The following is a 16,208-nucleotide window of genomic DNA, read 5'->3' as shown; positions in this document are numbered from 1 at the left end:
ATTTACAGTGCAACCAAACATATAGTAATTTATTTTTGAAAAACTACCTTCAAAAAAATTCATTTTCCGTCAGATAAACGAGGGCATCGGAAATTAATTCTTGCCGTGAAAACATAAAATTAAACTTGAAAAAGAAAAGGAAGAAAGTGTTGCCATCATCCTGATCACCGACAGGCGACATGAAAAAGTCAGCCAACCTCGAACGATTACACGACACGTCGTATGTAACGCCACTGTACAGCAAGAAAACGGTAACAAATATTTCGAGTCTGAAAACTAAAAGAAACGACTTGTCGTTTCCTATCCGAATCAGAACGAAAGCAAAGCTGTGGCCTGTGGGACAGGCGAGACAAGCTTCTTGTTCACCGAACCAGAAGAAGCATTGACATAAAAAATGGGCAGCTTATTCAACAAAACAAACTTTCATCGCTAAGCTTCTCCTTTTTATAACTTGTTGTTTTCTTGGTTAAAGCAGGTATGATGTATAATTCTTTGCTTGAAAAAACTATATTTGCTTGCATGTTCCCTTATTTCTTCTACAATACACTCTGAAAATCGTTGATTTTCTTTCTGGGTTTTATTTATTGTTAGATAGTGAGTGATTTTGAAACCCAAATACATTCACTGTTGTTGCTCACTTCTAGAGGTTTCATTTCTTGCTTTGGTCTTGTACATTTCTGTATAAGTGTTTTTGGATCCTCATATGTGACAAAAGGTGCTGCTTATTGTCTGGCAACCTATTTTTGAGATTTCATGGTGAGATTTCTTAGAGTTACATACTTCAAAAGAAATGATTTTTTTTGTTTTAATTTGTTGATCAGGTATACTTAGAATGGTGATCATTTGAGGTTTGTTGACTAGACCTCAGAGTAGTTTATGATATTGATAGAAAGGAAGGATTATTGGGAAGATAGATTTTGGGTTTGATTCAGAAGAGAGAGAAGAGAATGTGGAAATTGAGGATTTCTTAATATTTGAGCTTGTTTAGTTAGATAGACTTCGAGGGAATTTTGGAAAATGATCTTACTTTTGGCCTCGATTAGCTAGTTGTTTTATGATGTTAAGTTGTTTGTTGAGATTGAAAATGATCTTACTTTTGGCCTCGATTAGCTAGTTGTTTTATGATGTTAAATCGTTTGTCAAGATTGAAGTGACCCTAAGAAAGCGAGAGTGAGGCCAAATGTTGTGCTAGTCAGACATTTGAATGGGTTTTTTTTTTGTGCTATGAACTTGGTATTTCTGCTTCTATATCCTCTACTGCGGTGTTGTTGTTGATTTGTTCAATTGATGTGATTAGTTATATTGCAATGGAAAAGAACAAGGAATAAAACCAGGGCTGTATAAAATGTCACACAATAATTCAAATTGTCTTGTGATTTCTTACTTTCATCAGTGAAGTAAGGATTTAGTTTTTAGGGAAATGTCAAATCTTAAGCAAATGAGAATATCGTGGAAAAAATCAAGAACTCTACAATGGGTTTAGGACATCAAGTTGAGAATTTGTCAAATCCAAAGTGCTGGTCCAATTCATGATTTCTGTTAAGTGACAACTTTTGAGTATGCAGAAATATATAGGATAGTATCTTGTTATGTATATTATATGTGTTTTGTGTGGGAAGGGAAGGACTTTATGCATGAAAGCTGTGAATTATGGCTGATAGCCCTCTACATAAAGCCTCATCTAGGAAATGCCTGTTATTAGTTGGCCACTTAAGTGTTGTCCTTTGTGCGTGCGTCCAGGCTATGCCAGCATGATTGTTTGCTCTCCCATCAGCACATGTGTGAAGAATGTTGTCCACCTGAGTAGCTGAGTTCAACAAATGGGCAGCACTATCTTGAATGTGGTATCTGGTGGACAAACCACTTGCTGTTTTTCTTTGTACCCTGGTCTTTCCAGGACAAGTTATTCTCGTTTGTCTGTCTCAAAGACATTCTCTTGTCCATCAATTAGCTATAAAACGATACAGAGCAACCGTTTTGGATCCATTTTGAGCAAGCAAAGGGCTGATTTGCAATCATTTACTGTAAAAGGTGTAGTTAGATCCAGAGGTCCTCTGAATAGACAATTCAATATTTCATTGCCATGCCAAGTCATGAATCTGAGGTTTTCAGTTTCAAAACAAGGAGTTCTATCCAAAATCAATGATAATACAGGATCTATTTCTTGGTCACAAGGATATCCCACCACTGGCATAATTTTTGGTCTTCTGGTTTGTTATTCAAATTCTGAGCCAACACACGCTGAAGCAGCTACACATAAGAATGACAAGGAGGACAATTGCAATTTATCAGATGTTAAATTCTCACACGGGAAGGAAGTTTACACAGACTACTTCATTATTGGTGAGCACCAATTCATTGTCCATTCATACACAATTTGTTAGTGGTATGTGCACATATCATTTTCATCACCAAGATTTACATATTAAAATTGATGGCGCAACAAACCTTTATGCTGGTTATTCATGTCTTGAAGTGTCAATGTCCACTCTGTGCAGGAATACCAGGAGATGGTAGATGTTTGTTCCGCTCTGTGGCTCACGGGGCTTGTATACGGTCTGGGAAACCAGCTCCAAGTGAAAACCTTCAGAGAGAATTAGCAGATGACTTGCGTTTTAAAGTATCTTTTTTACACCCTTTCATTTTAATAATAAGAAGTCTGAAATTTTGTTTCTGCAAAAAGCATGAATGCCTATTGCCTGATAACCATCTATCATTTTGCGAATTTGTCTTCTTTTTCTTATTGATTTTTGGTTGTCGTTACATTTAATGAGCTTTTAAGAGAAAAAATAATATTATCTCTTAAAACAAGATTAAATGATAAGAATTTGTTCGACAAAAGCCAAAGTCAGTGATATAAGTTACTACCTTGTCATATTCTCAAGCTTTCCATCCAAGGGCATCTTGTTCGCAATAGTCATATCCATAGTACTCCTGATTTGTGATGTTTTGTTAAATTGGCCAGGTTGCTGATGAGTTTATCAAGAGAAGGGAAGAGACAGAATGGTGAGAGTTTTTGGTTTCCACCTTTTCCATTTTTTTCACTACCTTACCTGTGTATGTTTAGCAATAAAGAATGCTATATAAATGGGACAGGCAATATCCTTTTTTTGTAGAAACTGAAAATGGAAAGAACCTTGATTTATGTTGGTAAATCATTAATTCTGGTTTCAGAAGTGCTGATGCACCTTGCGGTCAATGTTTTCAATAGATTCAGTCATGCCCATTGATTTTGCTCACAGTTTCTCCAAGCAGTATATGCCTTTGTAAAGAAATCAAGTTTACATGAAATCTGAACTCCTTGTACTAGTTGGAAGGCATATGACATCACATTGAAGAAATAAACCACCATTGGTGAAGTTTTATGTATAAATTTGTTTGACATCTTGATAATTCCTTCAGGTTTATAGAAGGCAATTTTGAAACCTATGTGTTGCGAATGAGGAAGCCACATGTGTGGGGCGGTGAGCCTGAGTTGTTGATGGCTTCTCATGTTCTCAAGTAAGCATCTCTCCCATTGTTTTCGTTGCTTACAAGGAAAAAAAGAATATGTGCCTAGGGAAGAAAAGCATGCTCGTACAGTCTTTCAAGATATGTAACCTGTTATATTTGTTACAATTGTATGCTAAAAAGAGTAGGTGCACTCCAGTTTAGCACGTGGATTTTAATTTATTTGTCTTCAGCCTTTTTGGGGAAAAAAGGAAGATTCATTGAGGGATTAATATTGATGGAAGCCATAAAATAACTGCAGGATGCCAATCACTGTGTACATGTACGACAAGAATGCGAGGGGCTTGATATCCATTGCAGAGTATGGTCAGGAGTACGGGAAGGAAGATCCAATTAGGATTATATATCATGGTTTTGGCCATTATGATGCCTTACAGTTTCCAGGAACTAGAGGTGGTAAATCAAAACTTTAATATTCCTTTAATACCGAAACTGAAAAGAAATTCATGATACAGGCATGTAATTGTGTCTTTTTCTCTGTGTTGCATACTATGATGATTTTCACATAACCGATAGCTGTGGACGAGTTAAATTCTACGTCCTGACTGTATTACGTGATCTCTTGAGCTAACTTGGAGTGGCAAATTACATTCTCTTGTCCAACTGAAGAGGGAAACCTGAAGACAAGGTTCCTTTGTTGGATTTGCAACCTGAGAAATTCTTAACATAGAATTTGCTATGTTTGTTCTAGTGATTTACAATTAACTGAAAATGAGGTTTACTTCAGAGTTTTCATTGCTCATCAGTCTAATGCATTGGGAGCAGGTTAACATAGCTACAGTCAGTGATGAAAGGGCCTTCCTACATGTCACACAAGTCCATTATGTTTTGATGCTAAGATTAGTGCATTGATAAATAAAAGGACCATGAGAAAAGTAGGATTCCAAATTTTCAGGTAGTGATTCATTTTATACACTTCTGTCCAACCAGGATTCTAGGGTCTCTATCCATTTCTTCTTTATTAAATTCCGGACTTTTGTTCTAGTTCTCCCTTTTCTAGCAGAATTCATCTTAGCTTTTAGGATTTGGCCTTTTCCCTTCTCCTCTCCTCTCCTTGCCATCAAGGGGTTGGAGGCAGGTGACCTGTTTATCATAACTATTGTTTCAAAACACTGTTTAGTGGATTAATCTGGGATCTAATCAATCTAGGTTAAAAAATTAAAAAGAAAAAAAAAAACTTTGTTGACCTGGCTGTTAACCTACTGGCTTTTTTTTTATAAAAAATAGTTAAAATAATATTATTTTAATTAAAAAAAATGAAGTTGATCTAAGTTAATTTTGTTTACCCGAAAATCAGTTCTTGATCGGGTCAGGTTTTCAAGTGGCATGAAAAGACAGGCGAAAAAAATCTATTCAATGCTCGTGAAAATGTCTCTTTTAAGCGTGAGAGTTAATGCACAATTAGGGATGATGGGTGTTACATGTAATTAGGGATATTTGGTCTTCAAGGTGAAAGAGATAAGCTTGGCAACTCTCATTTTATAACTTAATTGCTTTCTCCAAGTTCACTGCTTTTTCATTATTTTATTTTTTTAAATCAGTCTTCGATTTAATCAAAGAGGGTTTTAATCCCGATTTTGTTTAAAAAAACAGTAAAATCACACGAAATGTTGGTTAATAACCTTGCATCTCGTTCTTGGCATGATGTGATCACAAATTTTATATATAATGTTTTTTTTGGTTAAAAATACATAATTTTTTTAATAGATTTTTTTATGTTTTTGAATATATTAATATAAAAAATATATTTTTTTAATATATTTCGTAATAAAAATCACTTTTAAACAAATCTTTCCCTTTTCTCGAACACTGCCTTGCGTTAATTGTCATCGAGCTAACGACAAGGAGAGATTGGAAGATTATGGGTTCCTTTGTAATTGTCGTATCTTATGGGTTCTTTTGGACCTTACAACTACTGCCAAATTTACGAGACTGGTCCTGATTGCTAGTGGACTGTGTAAATTATATTTTTTTAAAAATTATTTTTTTATTAAAAATAATTTTTTATATATTTTACATAATTTAGATATATTGATTTTAAAAATATTTCTAAAAAATAAAAAAATTATTTTAATATATTTTAATAAATAAAATACTTTTAAAAATAATTGTAATGATAACATCAAACATGCCAGACGAAGCAGCTCCCAACCAAGCATGTCTGCAACGTGTCCTTGTCTAAATGATTTTCTGACACCAATGAGTCTGTAAACGACACAATTACAATCCCGTCCCTACTTTCCACTTACAATTTATGCCCAACTCTTCCATGCCATGGGTTTTTTACCTCTTTGGTTCCCAGAGGTCTTAGAAATCACCGAACTGTGCAGATGAGAAGGAAAAAAAAAATTGGACGACCGTATAATTATTTTGTTGGCGCAAGGGAGTTCGAATAAAGATAACAAGCCCCCGTGACTCCATCGGATAGTTCAAACTTTTTTCAATGCTAAAACTAATATTCATGCGACAATAATTTAAAATAATTTAAGTTAAATTTATTAAAATATAACTTGGGTTATAAAACTGAAATAATAATAAAAAAAAATAATTTTTTTTAAGTTAAATTTATTAAAATATAACTTGGATTATAAAAATGAAATAACAATAAAAAAAATAAAAAAAAATTTATAAAATTTAAGTCTTGATAATCTCATGTCGAAAATAAAAACAACTTATTTTTTAAAAATATAACATTAAAAAAAAATCCGAGTTAATTTGAGTTAACTTAACGAACTCACAATTTACAATATAAGATTAATATAAATTTTTTTTTCAAAAGATAAACCTAATAAAAAATACCAAAGTTCAATAAAAAACATAACAAACCCGAACTTACTTAGGTTAACTTTACTAACATATTATATGAATAACCAAACTGGAAAAAAAAAATAAAGCAATGCCTAATGGCAAATAATTTAATATAAAATAATAAAATTGAAAAAAATATAAAAAATTAAAGAAAAAAATCTGAGTTATATTGGGTTAATTCAACTAACTTGTTACTCGTAACATGAAATCAAGATAAAAAAAAGTTAGACTTCTAAAAAAATGACCTAACAAAAAATACTAAAGCTAAATAAAAAAAATATCAAGAAATAAAATACAAGCTGACCTGGATTAACTTAATTATCCCACTCTTGAGATAACAAAAAAGAAAGAGAAGGAAAAAATGATAAAGTTCAAAGGAAAATAATTTAATATAAAATGATAAAATTAAAAAAATTATAAAAAATTAAGGGGAAAAAAATCAAGTCAACCAGGGTTAATTTTACCAAGTTAACTTGCGACATGAGCCCCGTAAAAAAAAAATTCAAAAGAAATACCTAATAAAAAAGACCTAAGTTAAATAAAAAAAATAGGGTAAGAGGATACAAGTTAACTCGACTTAACTTGATTAACCCGTATTTTGAATAACCTAACAAGAATGAAAGTGAAAAAATCACATAGCTTAAGAGCTAATAATTTAACTCAAAATGATAAAATTATATATATATATAAAAAAAAAAATTCTAAAGCATCCATGGTTAACTTGACTAACCTATTACCTAAGATATAAGATTGAAATAACTCAAAAAAAAAAGTGAAACAAATAATGAAACTAAGAGCTTAATAACCAAGTATTAAACGAAGAATTTGAAAATAAATAAATTCAATAAAGGATTGTTATGTTGGAAGAGAACCACTAACAAAATAATAAAGTAAAATATCTAACTATAAAACAATTTTAAACCCAAACAATACAAAAAAATTATGGTATAAAACAAAATGAAAGAAAATAATTAATAGTTAAATTAAAAAACTAAAAAACTTAGAAAAAGATTTTAAAAAAAGGTAATTGAAATAACGAGGATCAAAACTCAATAAAAAATTAAATGAAATTAAATATTAAAGGATAAAATTTAAAAAATAAATAAATCAAGAAAATAATAAAAATATAGCAATCAAAAGAATAAGGGTAAAAATAAATTAAAAAATAAATACAATAAAATTGGAAGGGATAGAATTGCAAAAAAAATATTAATCAAGAAAAATATAAAACACAAAAATAGAACAATAAAAAGAAGAGAGATTAAAATAAATAAAAAAATCAAATTAAATAAAATCTCCAAGGACAAAATTTATATAAAGCTAAACTCGTAAAAGCATCAAAAACTAAATAAACAATAATTAAAAAAATAAAAACTAAAATTAATAAAATTATAAATGGAAGATATAATTATTTTTTAGAATGACAAGTAAATTTATAAGAGATAAAAAAATAAAAAAATTACACTTTAACCCACCCCAACCTCCCTCGTGGACATGGTTACACCACTAAAAAAAAATTTGTCACTCCCAACACCTCCGTATTTTATCATTATATTTTTAACAGGTTTATTATAAATTATTATTTTGTATAATTATAAATTTAAACCTATATAAACTTTAAATTTTTATTTAAAACTTTCTTATATTTAACATGTCTTATTGTAATAAACTAAACATAATTATTTATTATTTTTTTTATACTACAAGCTTATTATTCTGCATGCTTGATTTTACAAACTAAGCATGTATATATTTATAAATTTTGATTCTTAATCCTTACTCGAAATTCAAATAGTATTGTATTTTTTCTCCAACAAAAAAATAAATATCTTTACACTTAAATCTTTTGAGTTTTTTGAAAGGGATTTTCTATACACGGTACGTGATGTTCGGTATCTCGAGTGTTTTCTTTCTACCTTTTACGAAAAAACACACATAATTTTAAAAAAGAAGAAGGAATGATTAAAAAAACTAGCAAATTCAAGATTAAAAAACTAACCCATATGAGAATCATTGAAAAGCTATAATTCAACATCTTATCAATTGCCATTTGCCAATTACAACTACAATCATCCAGCATCTTCTCTGGTTTACCCGAACACATAATTGTGTTTATGATGAACATGAAATAATCATCTCTGTGTGGAGTTAAGAAATCATGATTGCTTGGAATTTGTCAAATTAATACTCACGGCCTTTCTTTAATTTCAGTCACGGTCTTCCCCAAGTGTTCACCAAACACATGCAACACCACTCATCACCATTTGGATGCCTAGCCAAAATTGGACAATTATACTTTGGTCCCTTCATCATGGTCTCTTCAACCCTTTATCCAGCTCAAGAAAACAACAAAACAGTGCTCTTCCCACCAGCATCTTGCATCCTAAGTGACTTGTTTTTGCAGCTGTGAAACTCAATCTTGCTTGATCCAAGATAAAACTCGTGCTAGATGCAGAAAGGTTGATATTTTTTTTTTTAAAGAATTATAACTATATTGTTTTTGATAAAAAAATTAAAAATAAAATTAACAAGTTGAGGCCTGGATGTTATCAAATCGGGTTTGGGTTGATTAAATTAAATTTGAATTGATTAGATTAATAGATAAATTCAAGTTTTTTTCATCAAACTAATTAAGTTTTTTTAATATATAATTTTTTTCAACTCTAATTGTTTTATATTTTTTGTTAGCTAAGTTCAGCATCAAGCTGTCTTTTTAAAATTTACAAACATGCTTATTTTAGTGAGGTAACACTCTCAAAACAAACTTGATATTTCAAATTACAACGGCGAATGATCAAAAGGTTTGTTCCCCATTGTCAATGCATAAGCTAGAGCTTCATTGTAAGCAAAGTTAATTTTTAAATTATGCTACGGTTCTCTAAACTTTAGTCTCTGGCATAAATGTTATTGAAAATTTACATTAGTTTCACGTGCGATTAGAGGCTTGATTACTCTTATTAACAGAAATTCCATGGTGTGGGAAAAAAAAAAGTGATCTAACTTCTAACGTAACAAGGGCATCAATCTGGTTTTATTAGGTTATATTTTTAGATTTTTTTAAATTGAATATTATTTTTAATTTTAGTTTTAAATATTTAATTAATAAAAATTATTTTATAATTTATTTTAATCCATATTTGATGAAGTTGTTATGATTTTACATCTGATTGAGTTTTACATAGTAATCATAATTAACTTAAATTAATTTAATATGTTTCTGTTTTAATAATTTTTTATAAAAAATATATTATTTAATATGTTAATGTTTGATATTTTAAAAATACTTGTAGGATGTATTCACCTTTTTCCAAATTAAAAGTTTCATTTTATTTTTATTTTTGTTTTTGTTTTTGTATAAAAATTTGTTAGGAAATCTAATATATTGCTCGTTATGAGCACAAGGTTGTGTTGGCGTTCTGAAAATTTTCTCCTCAAAACATCAAAAACCATTATATATTCTGTGTGGTAACGATGATTATTTGAGTGTGAGATTCATATGGATGTTACACTTAAAATGCTAATGCTAGAGAAGCTTCATTTAAAGCTTTTTTCTAAGCTTATTCGCATTTCATTTATACTTTTAATACATATATTAATTAAATTTAATATAAACTCATTTTTAACCTCATATATTAATCATGGTAACGCTGTAATTACAATTAATCACTAAAACCAGACACAAGTCAAAAAGAGCATTTTAAGCTTTTAAATACATTAATGTGGGTAATTAATTATATAAAATAGCCACACGAGTAATAAGAATTCAAATTAGCCCACGTTCCCATGTGGCTCTGTGCTCTATCGCCAACCTCGTTTTTCCCAACTCCAAACAAGTTCAAAACTTTGAAATCCCAAGACCTCCTCTTCCCCACGCTTCATCTTCTTCCTCGCACTCTCCACTAGCTCTCTACGGCAACTATTCGTTGCAAAATCCCCTCATCAATCTCTTTCTCAAATGATCAGAACTCAAAACTAAAACAGAACAAACATGGCCGTAATCCCTTTCAAAGTCACAGCCTGTCTCATTCTATTTACGTTCACTAACCTTCCACTCCTCTCCTCTCTTAACACTGATGGCCTAGCTCTCCTAGCCCTCAAAGCCGCAATCACTGCTGACCCGATGGACACTTTAGCGTCTTGGTCGGAAACTGACCCAACCCCATGTCACTGGCATGGTATCACTTGCATTAACGACAGAGTCACTTCTCTTTCACTCCCTGACAAAAACTTTACTGGTTACATACCCTTTGAACTCGGCCTTCTTGGCTCACTAACTCGACTCACTCTCTCTCGCAACAACTTTTCTAAATCCATACCTTCACATCTCTTCAACGCAACAACTCTCCGCTTTCTTGATTTGTCTCATAATTCTCTCTCAGGTCCAATTCCTGCCAATATTGTATCTTTAGAAGCCTTAACCCACCTGGATTTATCTTCTAATTGTCTAAACGGGTCTCTCCCTGCATCTTTGAATAAGCTACAAAGCTTAACAGGAGCTTTAAATTTGTCATACAATTCATTTTCTGGTGAGATTCCAGGGTCATATGGGTTCTTTCCAGTAATGGTGAGTTTAGATTTAAGACACAATAATCTTAGTGGCAAAGTGCCTTTATTTGGGTCGTTACTGAACCAAGGGCCCACTGCATTTGCAGGAAACCCAAGTCTTTGTGGGTTTCCTTTACAAACTCCATGCCCTGAAGCTGTTAATATCACAATTAGTGATAATCCTGAGAACCCGAAAGACCCAAACCCTGTTCTTCTTCCTGGGAGTGTTGGGAAAGTGAAAGTCAAAACAGGGTCAGTTGCATTTCCCTTAATTTCGGGCTTCTCGGTGGTGATCGGTGTTGTTACGGTATCGGTGTGGCTGTATCGGAAAAAACGGAGGGCAGATGAGGGTAAAATGGGAAAAGACGAAAAGATCGAGAAGGGTGACAATAATGAGGTGACTTTTAACGAGGAGGAGCAAAAGGGTAAATTTGTGGTGATGGATGAAGGGTTTAATATGGAATTAGAGGATTTGTTGAGGGCATCTGCGTATGTGGTGGGGAAGAGTAGGAGTGGCATAGTGTACAAGGTGGTCGTGAGTGGGGGTGGGGGTGGGTCTGGTACGGCGATGCCTACGGTTGTTGCTGTGAGGAGGCTTAGTGAAGGTGATGCCACATGGAAGTTGAAGGAGTTTGAGTCTGAGGTTGAAGCAATTGAGAGGGTCCATCATCCTAATATTGTAAGGCTGAGAGCTTATTACTTTGCTCATGATGAGAAGTTGCTGGTCTCTGATTTTATCCGCAATGGAAGCCTGTACTCTGCTCTGCATGGTAACACTTCCCTAATTCTCTTAGTTATATTTATGTTATATTTGACACTGGCACTTAATTTTAACAATGGCCCCTTCACATGTTGCAAGTCAAAAAATTGATGTTTTTGGTCACACAATATTCTATGAGCATTTATTTGTTTTGCTACCTGTTTAAACTTCGCAGAAAGTAAGTTTCTACTCGTTTGTTCCATGATAACTTATGTCTTGACTATTCATTTTAAAAGAATGTCTTGCTTGTCTTACAGTGAAGTTGTGGTGTAAAAAGATGGGACATTTCTATCCAAAACAAAGAATGCGAATCGTAAATTTCATGTGATGTTAACGATCGGCCTTGTTGTCCAATGCTTATCTCCCAAATGAACCCATAAGACTGTTATGATTGCTTTTTGCATGTTGATGTCAGTGTTCCCTTTGAAGTGAATTCAAATCATGCATGATTAGTGCTTTGTTAATTAATCATAGACAATCAAGAACTTTCAAATGCCGTAATTTCTAAATTTCAATTACATTTCAGAAATGTTTTTGACTTTTTTCTTTTGTAACTTCTCGTGATATTGTTATAGTATTCCATTTTACATGTACTATTCGGATATCATTACTTTGTGTGAACACTTTAGAGTCGTAGATCCACATGAACAAAATTTGTCAAATGTTGTTGTTGTCGGTTTTAAGAGAAGATCGATTTTTATTTTATTTTCTTTTTGAGAATTGGTTAATGATTATTCATTGTTCTTGAGTGCTTTAAGTAAAGCACAGGTTCAAATTTGGACACTTTTGTTAGCAACAGAGAAGGACCTACAGCAATGCTTGACCCTAAACATTTGAAATTCAATTACTATGTTTTTCTTTTCTGGGAAATTTGATGTTAAATTCCATTTATGGACTGTGTTGAGGTCACATTCCAAGTTCTGCAGATGTTTCAGCCACAAGAATATTCTCAGGTATACATGTTGGAATTATATTAGCAGTTAGCACTGGGAAGTTTGGAATGCTTCAAGTTTGAAATGCCTTACTCTTCTTTGAGGCAGTGATAACTCCTGCCCTGATACACCTGGGGCATCTTTGTCTTTGTCTTTGTCTTCTTCCCTACAAATATTGAAGTATCTGTCTCACATGATTTCTGGAACAAAAATGGTTAAAAGCTCCAGGAATTATATTCAATGCTGTGGTCCTCTCGATCTATCACTGTTTGCTTATACCCAATATTGTTTGGTCCTACCATGCTTGTTTATGTAAATACACGATACAAATTTTTTTAAATAGCCTTTGCGGGTGAATGGTGAGTTCATTATCTTTCACTCTGTTGATATTTCCCAGTGAGATGCATCCAAAACATGGACCACTGGGCAGGCTTTTTGTTTGTACTGCTACGCATCGTTGGTGTTATTTGGAACTCCAAAACATGGAAATTTGTTACTTTATATTTAAGTGTTTGGAGTATATGGTACCAGATATTTCTCAGTCCACCAAGTAATCTTCTCATGTTAAGTGATAATTTTAACACATGCCTGGTATTACCATGCATGCAACAATTGTTTGTTTCTATTATTCCCCTCGGAAGCTTTATGATAGCCTCTAAAGTAGCAGTTTCAATTAGCAATGTTAATGAATCTCCATATGGTGTTGAAATTGTTGCAGGAGGACCCTCCAACACTTTGCCAGTGCTATCATGGACGGCAAGGTTGAAAATTGCTCAAGGAACTGCTAGGGGTTTAATGTACATACATGAGCATAGCCCTCGAAAGTACGTTCATGGCAACTTAAAATCAACAAAAATTCTGCTTGACGATGAACTCCAGCCTTACATCTCTAGTTTTGGGCTCACTCGTCTTGTTTGGAATAGCTCAAAATTCGCAACTTCAGCATCGAAAAAGCAGTATCTAAACCAAACCATTTCCTCTGCAATGGGCTTGAAAATCTCAGCGCCATCAAACATTCACTTGGCACCAGAAGCTCGAGTCTCTGGCAGCAAGTTTTCTCAGAAATGTGATGTGTACTCATTCGGAATTGTACTGATGGAGCTTTTAACTGGTCGGCTACCTGGTGCAGGATCAGAAAATGATGGTGAAGGACTAGAGAGTCTGGTGAGGAAGGTGTTTCAAGAGGAACGACCCTTGTCTGAGATTATAGACCCGGCACTATTAAGTGAGGTTCATGCAAAGAAACAGGTCATCGCAGTGTTTCATATTTCACTCAATTGCACTGAACTAGACCCCGAGTTGCGTCCTAGGATGAGAACTGTGTCTGAGAGTCTTGACCGCATCAAATTGCATTGAAGAAGGAGACGGAAGACGCTTGTAAAGAATTTTTTCCAGCTGTAACTGATGCTGACGCTACTTTGATTTGATGGTCCCCTCCATGCTCTAGAGGGGACTGGATGTCTTATTAGACAGATTATTCCAAGCTAATGTTCTCATGTGTTGACTTCTGTCCATCTGGACCTGTTTCTTGTTTCTGCATGACTGTTGTCAGGCATCTTATCTGTGGTAAAATATCTTAGCAAATCTTGATGAATTACCAAGGAGTTACGAACTTCCAAAACGAAAAAGCATCTCTGCATTAAGATGCCGTTTAATTAAAACGTAGTTTGTAGCTGTTTGATAAAAAAAAAAAATTAGTTTATTATATATGAGTTCTATATAATTTTAACATTTAAAATACAGTTACACAAATGCTGTTTTTTATTATTCACTTTACACGTTTAATTGCACTGTTTAGTAAACAGTGCAATTAATATAAACAATGCAATGATTACATGCTTAAAAAATTATGAAAACTGTAATTCTTATCGAATAAATTTTATACGTAATGTAATTATAAATAGTTTAATAAAATAAAAAAAATATTTTATATAAAGTATTATTTATTTCATGATATAATAGGAGTAATTAATTCTATAATAGTTAAATTTAAAATCATCAATATTAATATATATTTTTAAAAAATATTTTATAATTTTAATTTCAAATTTTTTTTTAACCAAACACATTAAATTATTTTTTCTTTAACTTCAATTTCAACTACAATTTTAATCAAACATCTATTTTTTCAAACCAATTTTAACTAAAAATACTTTTTACAAAATAATTTTTTTCAAATCACAACCACAACATCTATCACAACACCAAACACACCCTAAGTTTATTTATATATTGCAAGAACCTACGGTAGAACCTCCGTTACTAGAGAAATCGAGGTTGCACCTGTTTTCTCGTAATCAAACAAAATCTTAACATCTGAAGACAAGTTGAAAGCACCCTTTGGCGCAAAGTTTTACGGTGAAGCTGGCATTATTGTTATTGAATCGGTTAAGGTTAAGCGAAGGAAGATGACATGAAAAACATTATAATTATTGTGTGTGCGCGTGCGTGTGTGTAACATTATAAATTTAATTTTTATAAAAATAGTTAATATTTTAATATATTATTTTATTTTGGTAGAAAAATCTGTCTTTATTTTCAACAAATAGACACATTTTCAATTTGAAAAATAAAAACTAAAAATAATAAAAAAGTTTTCTTTGGTAACCGAGCCTTAAAATTCTTACGTGATAATAACTTATTATAAGAAATTACAGGATGACTGGCCCAGTTGAACTCGAGACAGGCTCTACCTCCATTCTTTAGCCCGGCTGGCCTCAATTGTGCGAGCTTCATGTTACGATCCCAGTAACAAGTGGACTCCTGTTTCTTCCATGAGAATATTCGAGTTCAGTGCATAAAACTTTAGGAAATGCTTCTCCTTCAGTAATTCGGAGTGGATAAAAGAACAGGAAAATTAAATAAATCAGGAAAAGGATGGTATACTTGAGTTATCTGGGCTAGATTACCACTATACTATATATAGATGGTGTTTGTTTACATTGCTTCACGGTATTTTAATTAAAATATAATTTATAATTGTTTGGTAAAGAAAAAAATTAATTTATTGTGCATGGGTCTATCCAATTTTTACGGTTGAAACGTAAATAATAAAAAACAAAGAAATTAAAATATAATTTATAATTGTTTGGTAAAGCAAATTAATGGGTCCATCCAATTTTTACGGTTGAAACGGAAGTAATAAAAAACAAAGAAAATTATTTTAAACAATAAATAGTACAGGCACTATTTAGAATTTGTTTGGCAATGAGATTGTGTGTCTGTGTTTTATTTAAAAAAACAAGATATATTTTACTATATATGAGTTCCATGTTTTTTTACGTTCGAGACGCAGGAAAAGAAGAAGCAAGTGTGTTTTATGCACACTGTTCACACTAATTTTAATTAGCATGAATAGTGTATGTGAACAGTGCAATAGATTTGCACTATTCACTTGAAAAATAACGAACAATGCAGTGAATTACACTATTCATGTGAACAGTGCAAATCTATTGCATTGTTCACACATTTTTTTAAAAGATTGTTAATTTTATTAATATTAAAAAAAAAACTAGTTTAAAGTGAATTAAATTTATTTGTCCTGTGGTGTGAACATTATTTCTCTCTCGAAAAACTAGTATAGAGTGAATTAAATTCACTTGCACTGTAATATCAATTTTATACCTAATAATATTTTATCTAATTTTATTATA

General features: G+C 32.2%; 2 protein-coding genes across 3 annotated transcripts; both read left to right on the top strand.

Moving 5' to 3' along the window:
• The first annotated feature begins 252 nt into the window (after nt 1-252).
• LOC105131810 (OTU domain-containing protein At3g57810) lies at nt 253-4,081 on the top strand. Of its 2 annotated transcripts, none has more exons than XM_011034970.1 (6): nt 253-475; nt 1,741-2,343; nt 2,499-2,620; nt 2,966-3,006; nt 3,403-3,501; nt 3,752-4,081. In XM_011034970.1, exons 2-6 carry the CDS (start codon nt 1,821-1,823, stop codon nt 3,921-3,923), a joined length of 957 nt encoding a protein of 318 aa, XP_011033272.1. In that variant the 5' UTR covers nt 253-475; nt 1,741-1,820; the 3' UTR covers nt 3,924-4,081. The 2 variants fall into 2 exon arrangements, with proteins under 2 accessions (XP_011033272.1, XP_011033273.1); XM_011034971.1 differs by lacking the exon at nt 253-475 and adding an exon at nt 494-756.
• A 5,996-nt stretch (nt 4,082-10,077) lies between these two features.
• LOC105131809 (Leucine-rich repeat protein kinase family protein) lies at nt 10,078-14,176 on the top strand. Its single transcript, XM_011034969.1, has 2 exons — nt 10,078-11,633; nt 13,274-14,176. Exons 1-2 carry the CDS (start codon nt 10,307-10,309, stop codon nt 13,909-13,911), a joined length of 1,965 nt encoding a protein of 654 aa, XP_011033271.1. The 5' UTR covers nt 10,078-10,306; the 3' UTR covers nt 13,912-14,176.
• The last annotated feature ends 2,032 nt before the right edge of the window (nt 14,177-16,208 follow it).

This window comes from Populus euphratica, unplaced genomic scaffold, assembly GCF_000495115.2.
Source record: "Populus euphratica unplaced genomic scaffold, PopEup_1.0 scaffold101.1, whole genome shotgun sequence".
Taxonomy (NCBI): domain Eukaryota; kingdom Viridiplantae; phylum Streptophyta; class Magnoliopsida; order Malpighiales; family Salicaceae; genus Populus; species Populus euphratica.
Note: the sequence above shows the minus strand (reverse complement) of the source record. Positions and strands in the feature narration are given on the sequence as shown.

What these genes read in the sequence shown, in the direction of transcription:
- LOC105131810 (XM_011034970.1), top strand. Translation starts at nt 1,821, where the DNA reads ATGGGCAGCACTATCTTGAATGTGGTATCTGGTGGACAAACCACTTGC. An exon ending in CAGATGACTTGCGTTTTAAA is followed by an intron (nt 2,621 to 2,965) that starts GTATCTTTTTTA and finishes TAAATTGGCCAG; the next exon opens with GTTGCTGATGAGTTTATCAA. An exon ending in AGAAGGGAAGAGACAGAATG is followed by an intron (nt 3,007 to 3,402) that starts GTGAGAGTTTTT and finishes TAATTCCTTCAG; the next exon opens with GTTTATAGAAGGCAATTTTG.
- LOC105131809 (XM_011034969.1), top strand. Translation starts at nt 10,307, where the DNA reads ATGGCCGTAATCCCTTTCAAAGTCACAGCCTGTCTCATTCTATTTACG. An exon ending in CCTGTACTCTGCTCTGCATG is followed by an intron (nt 11,634 to 13,273) that starts GTAACACTTCCC and finishes AAATTGTTGCAG; the next exon opens with GAGGACCCTCCAACACTTTG.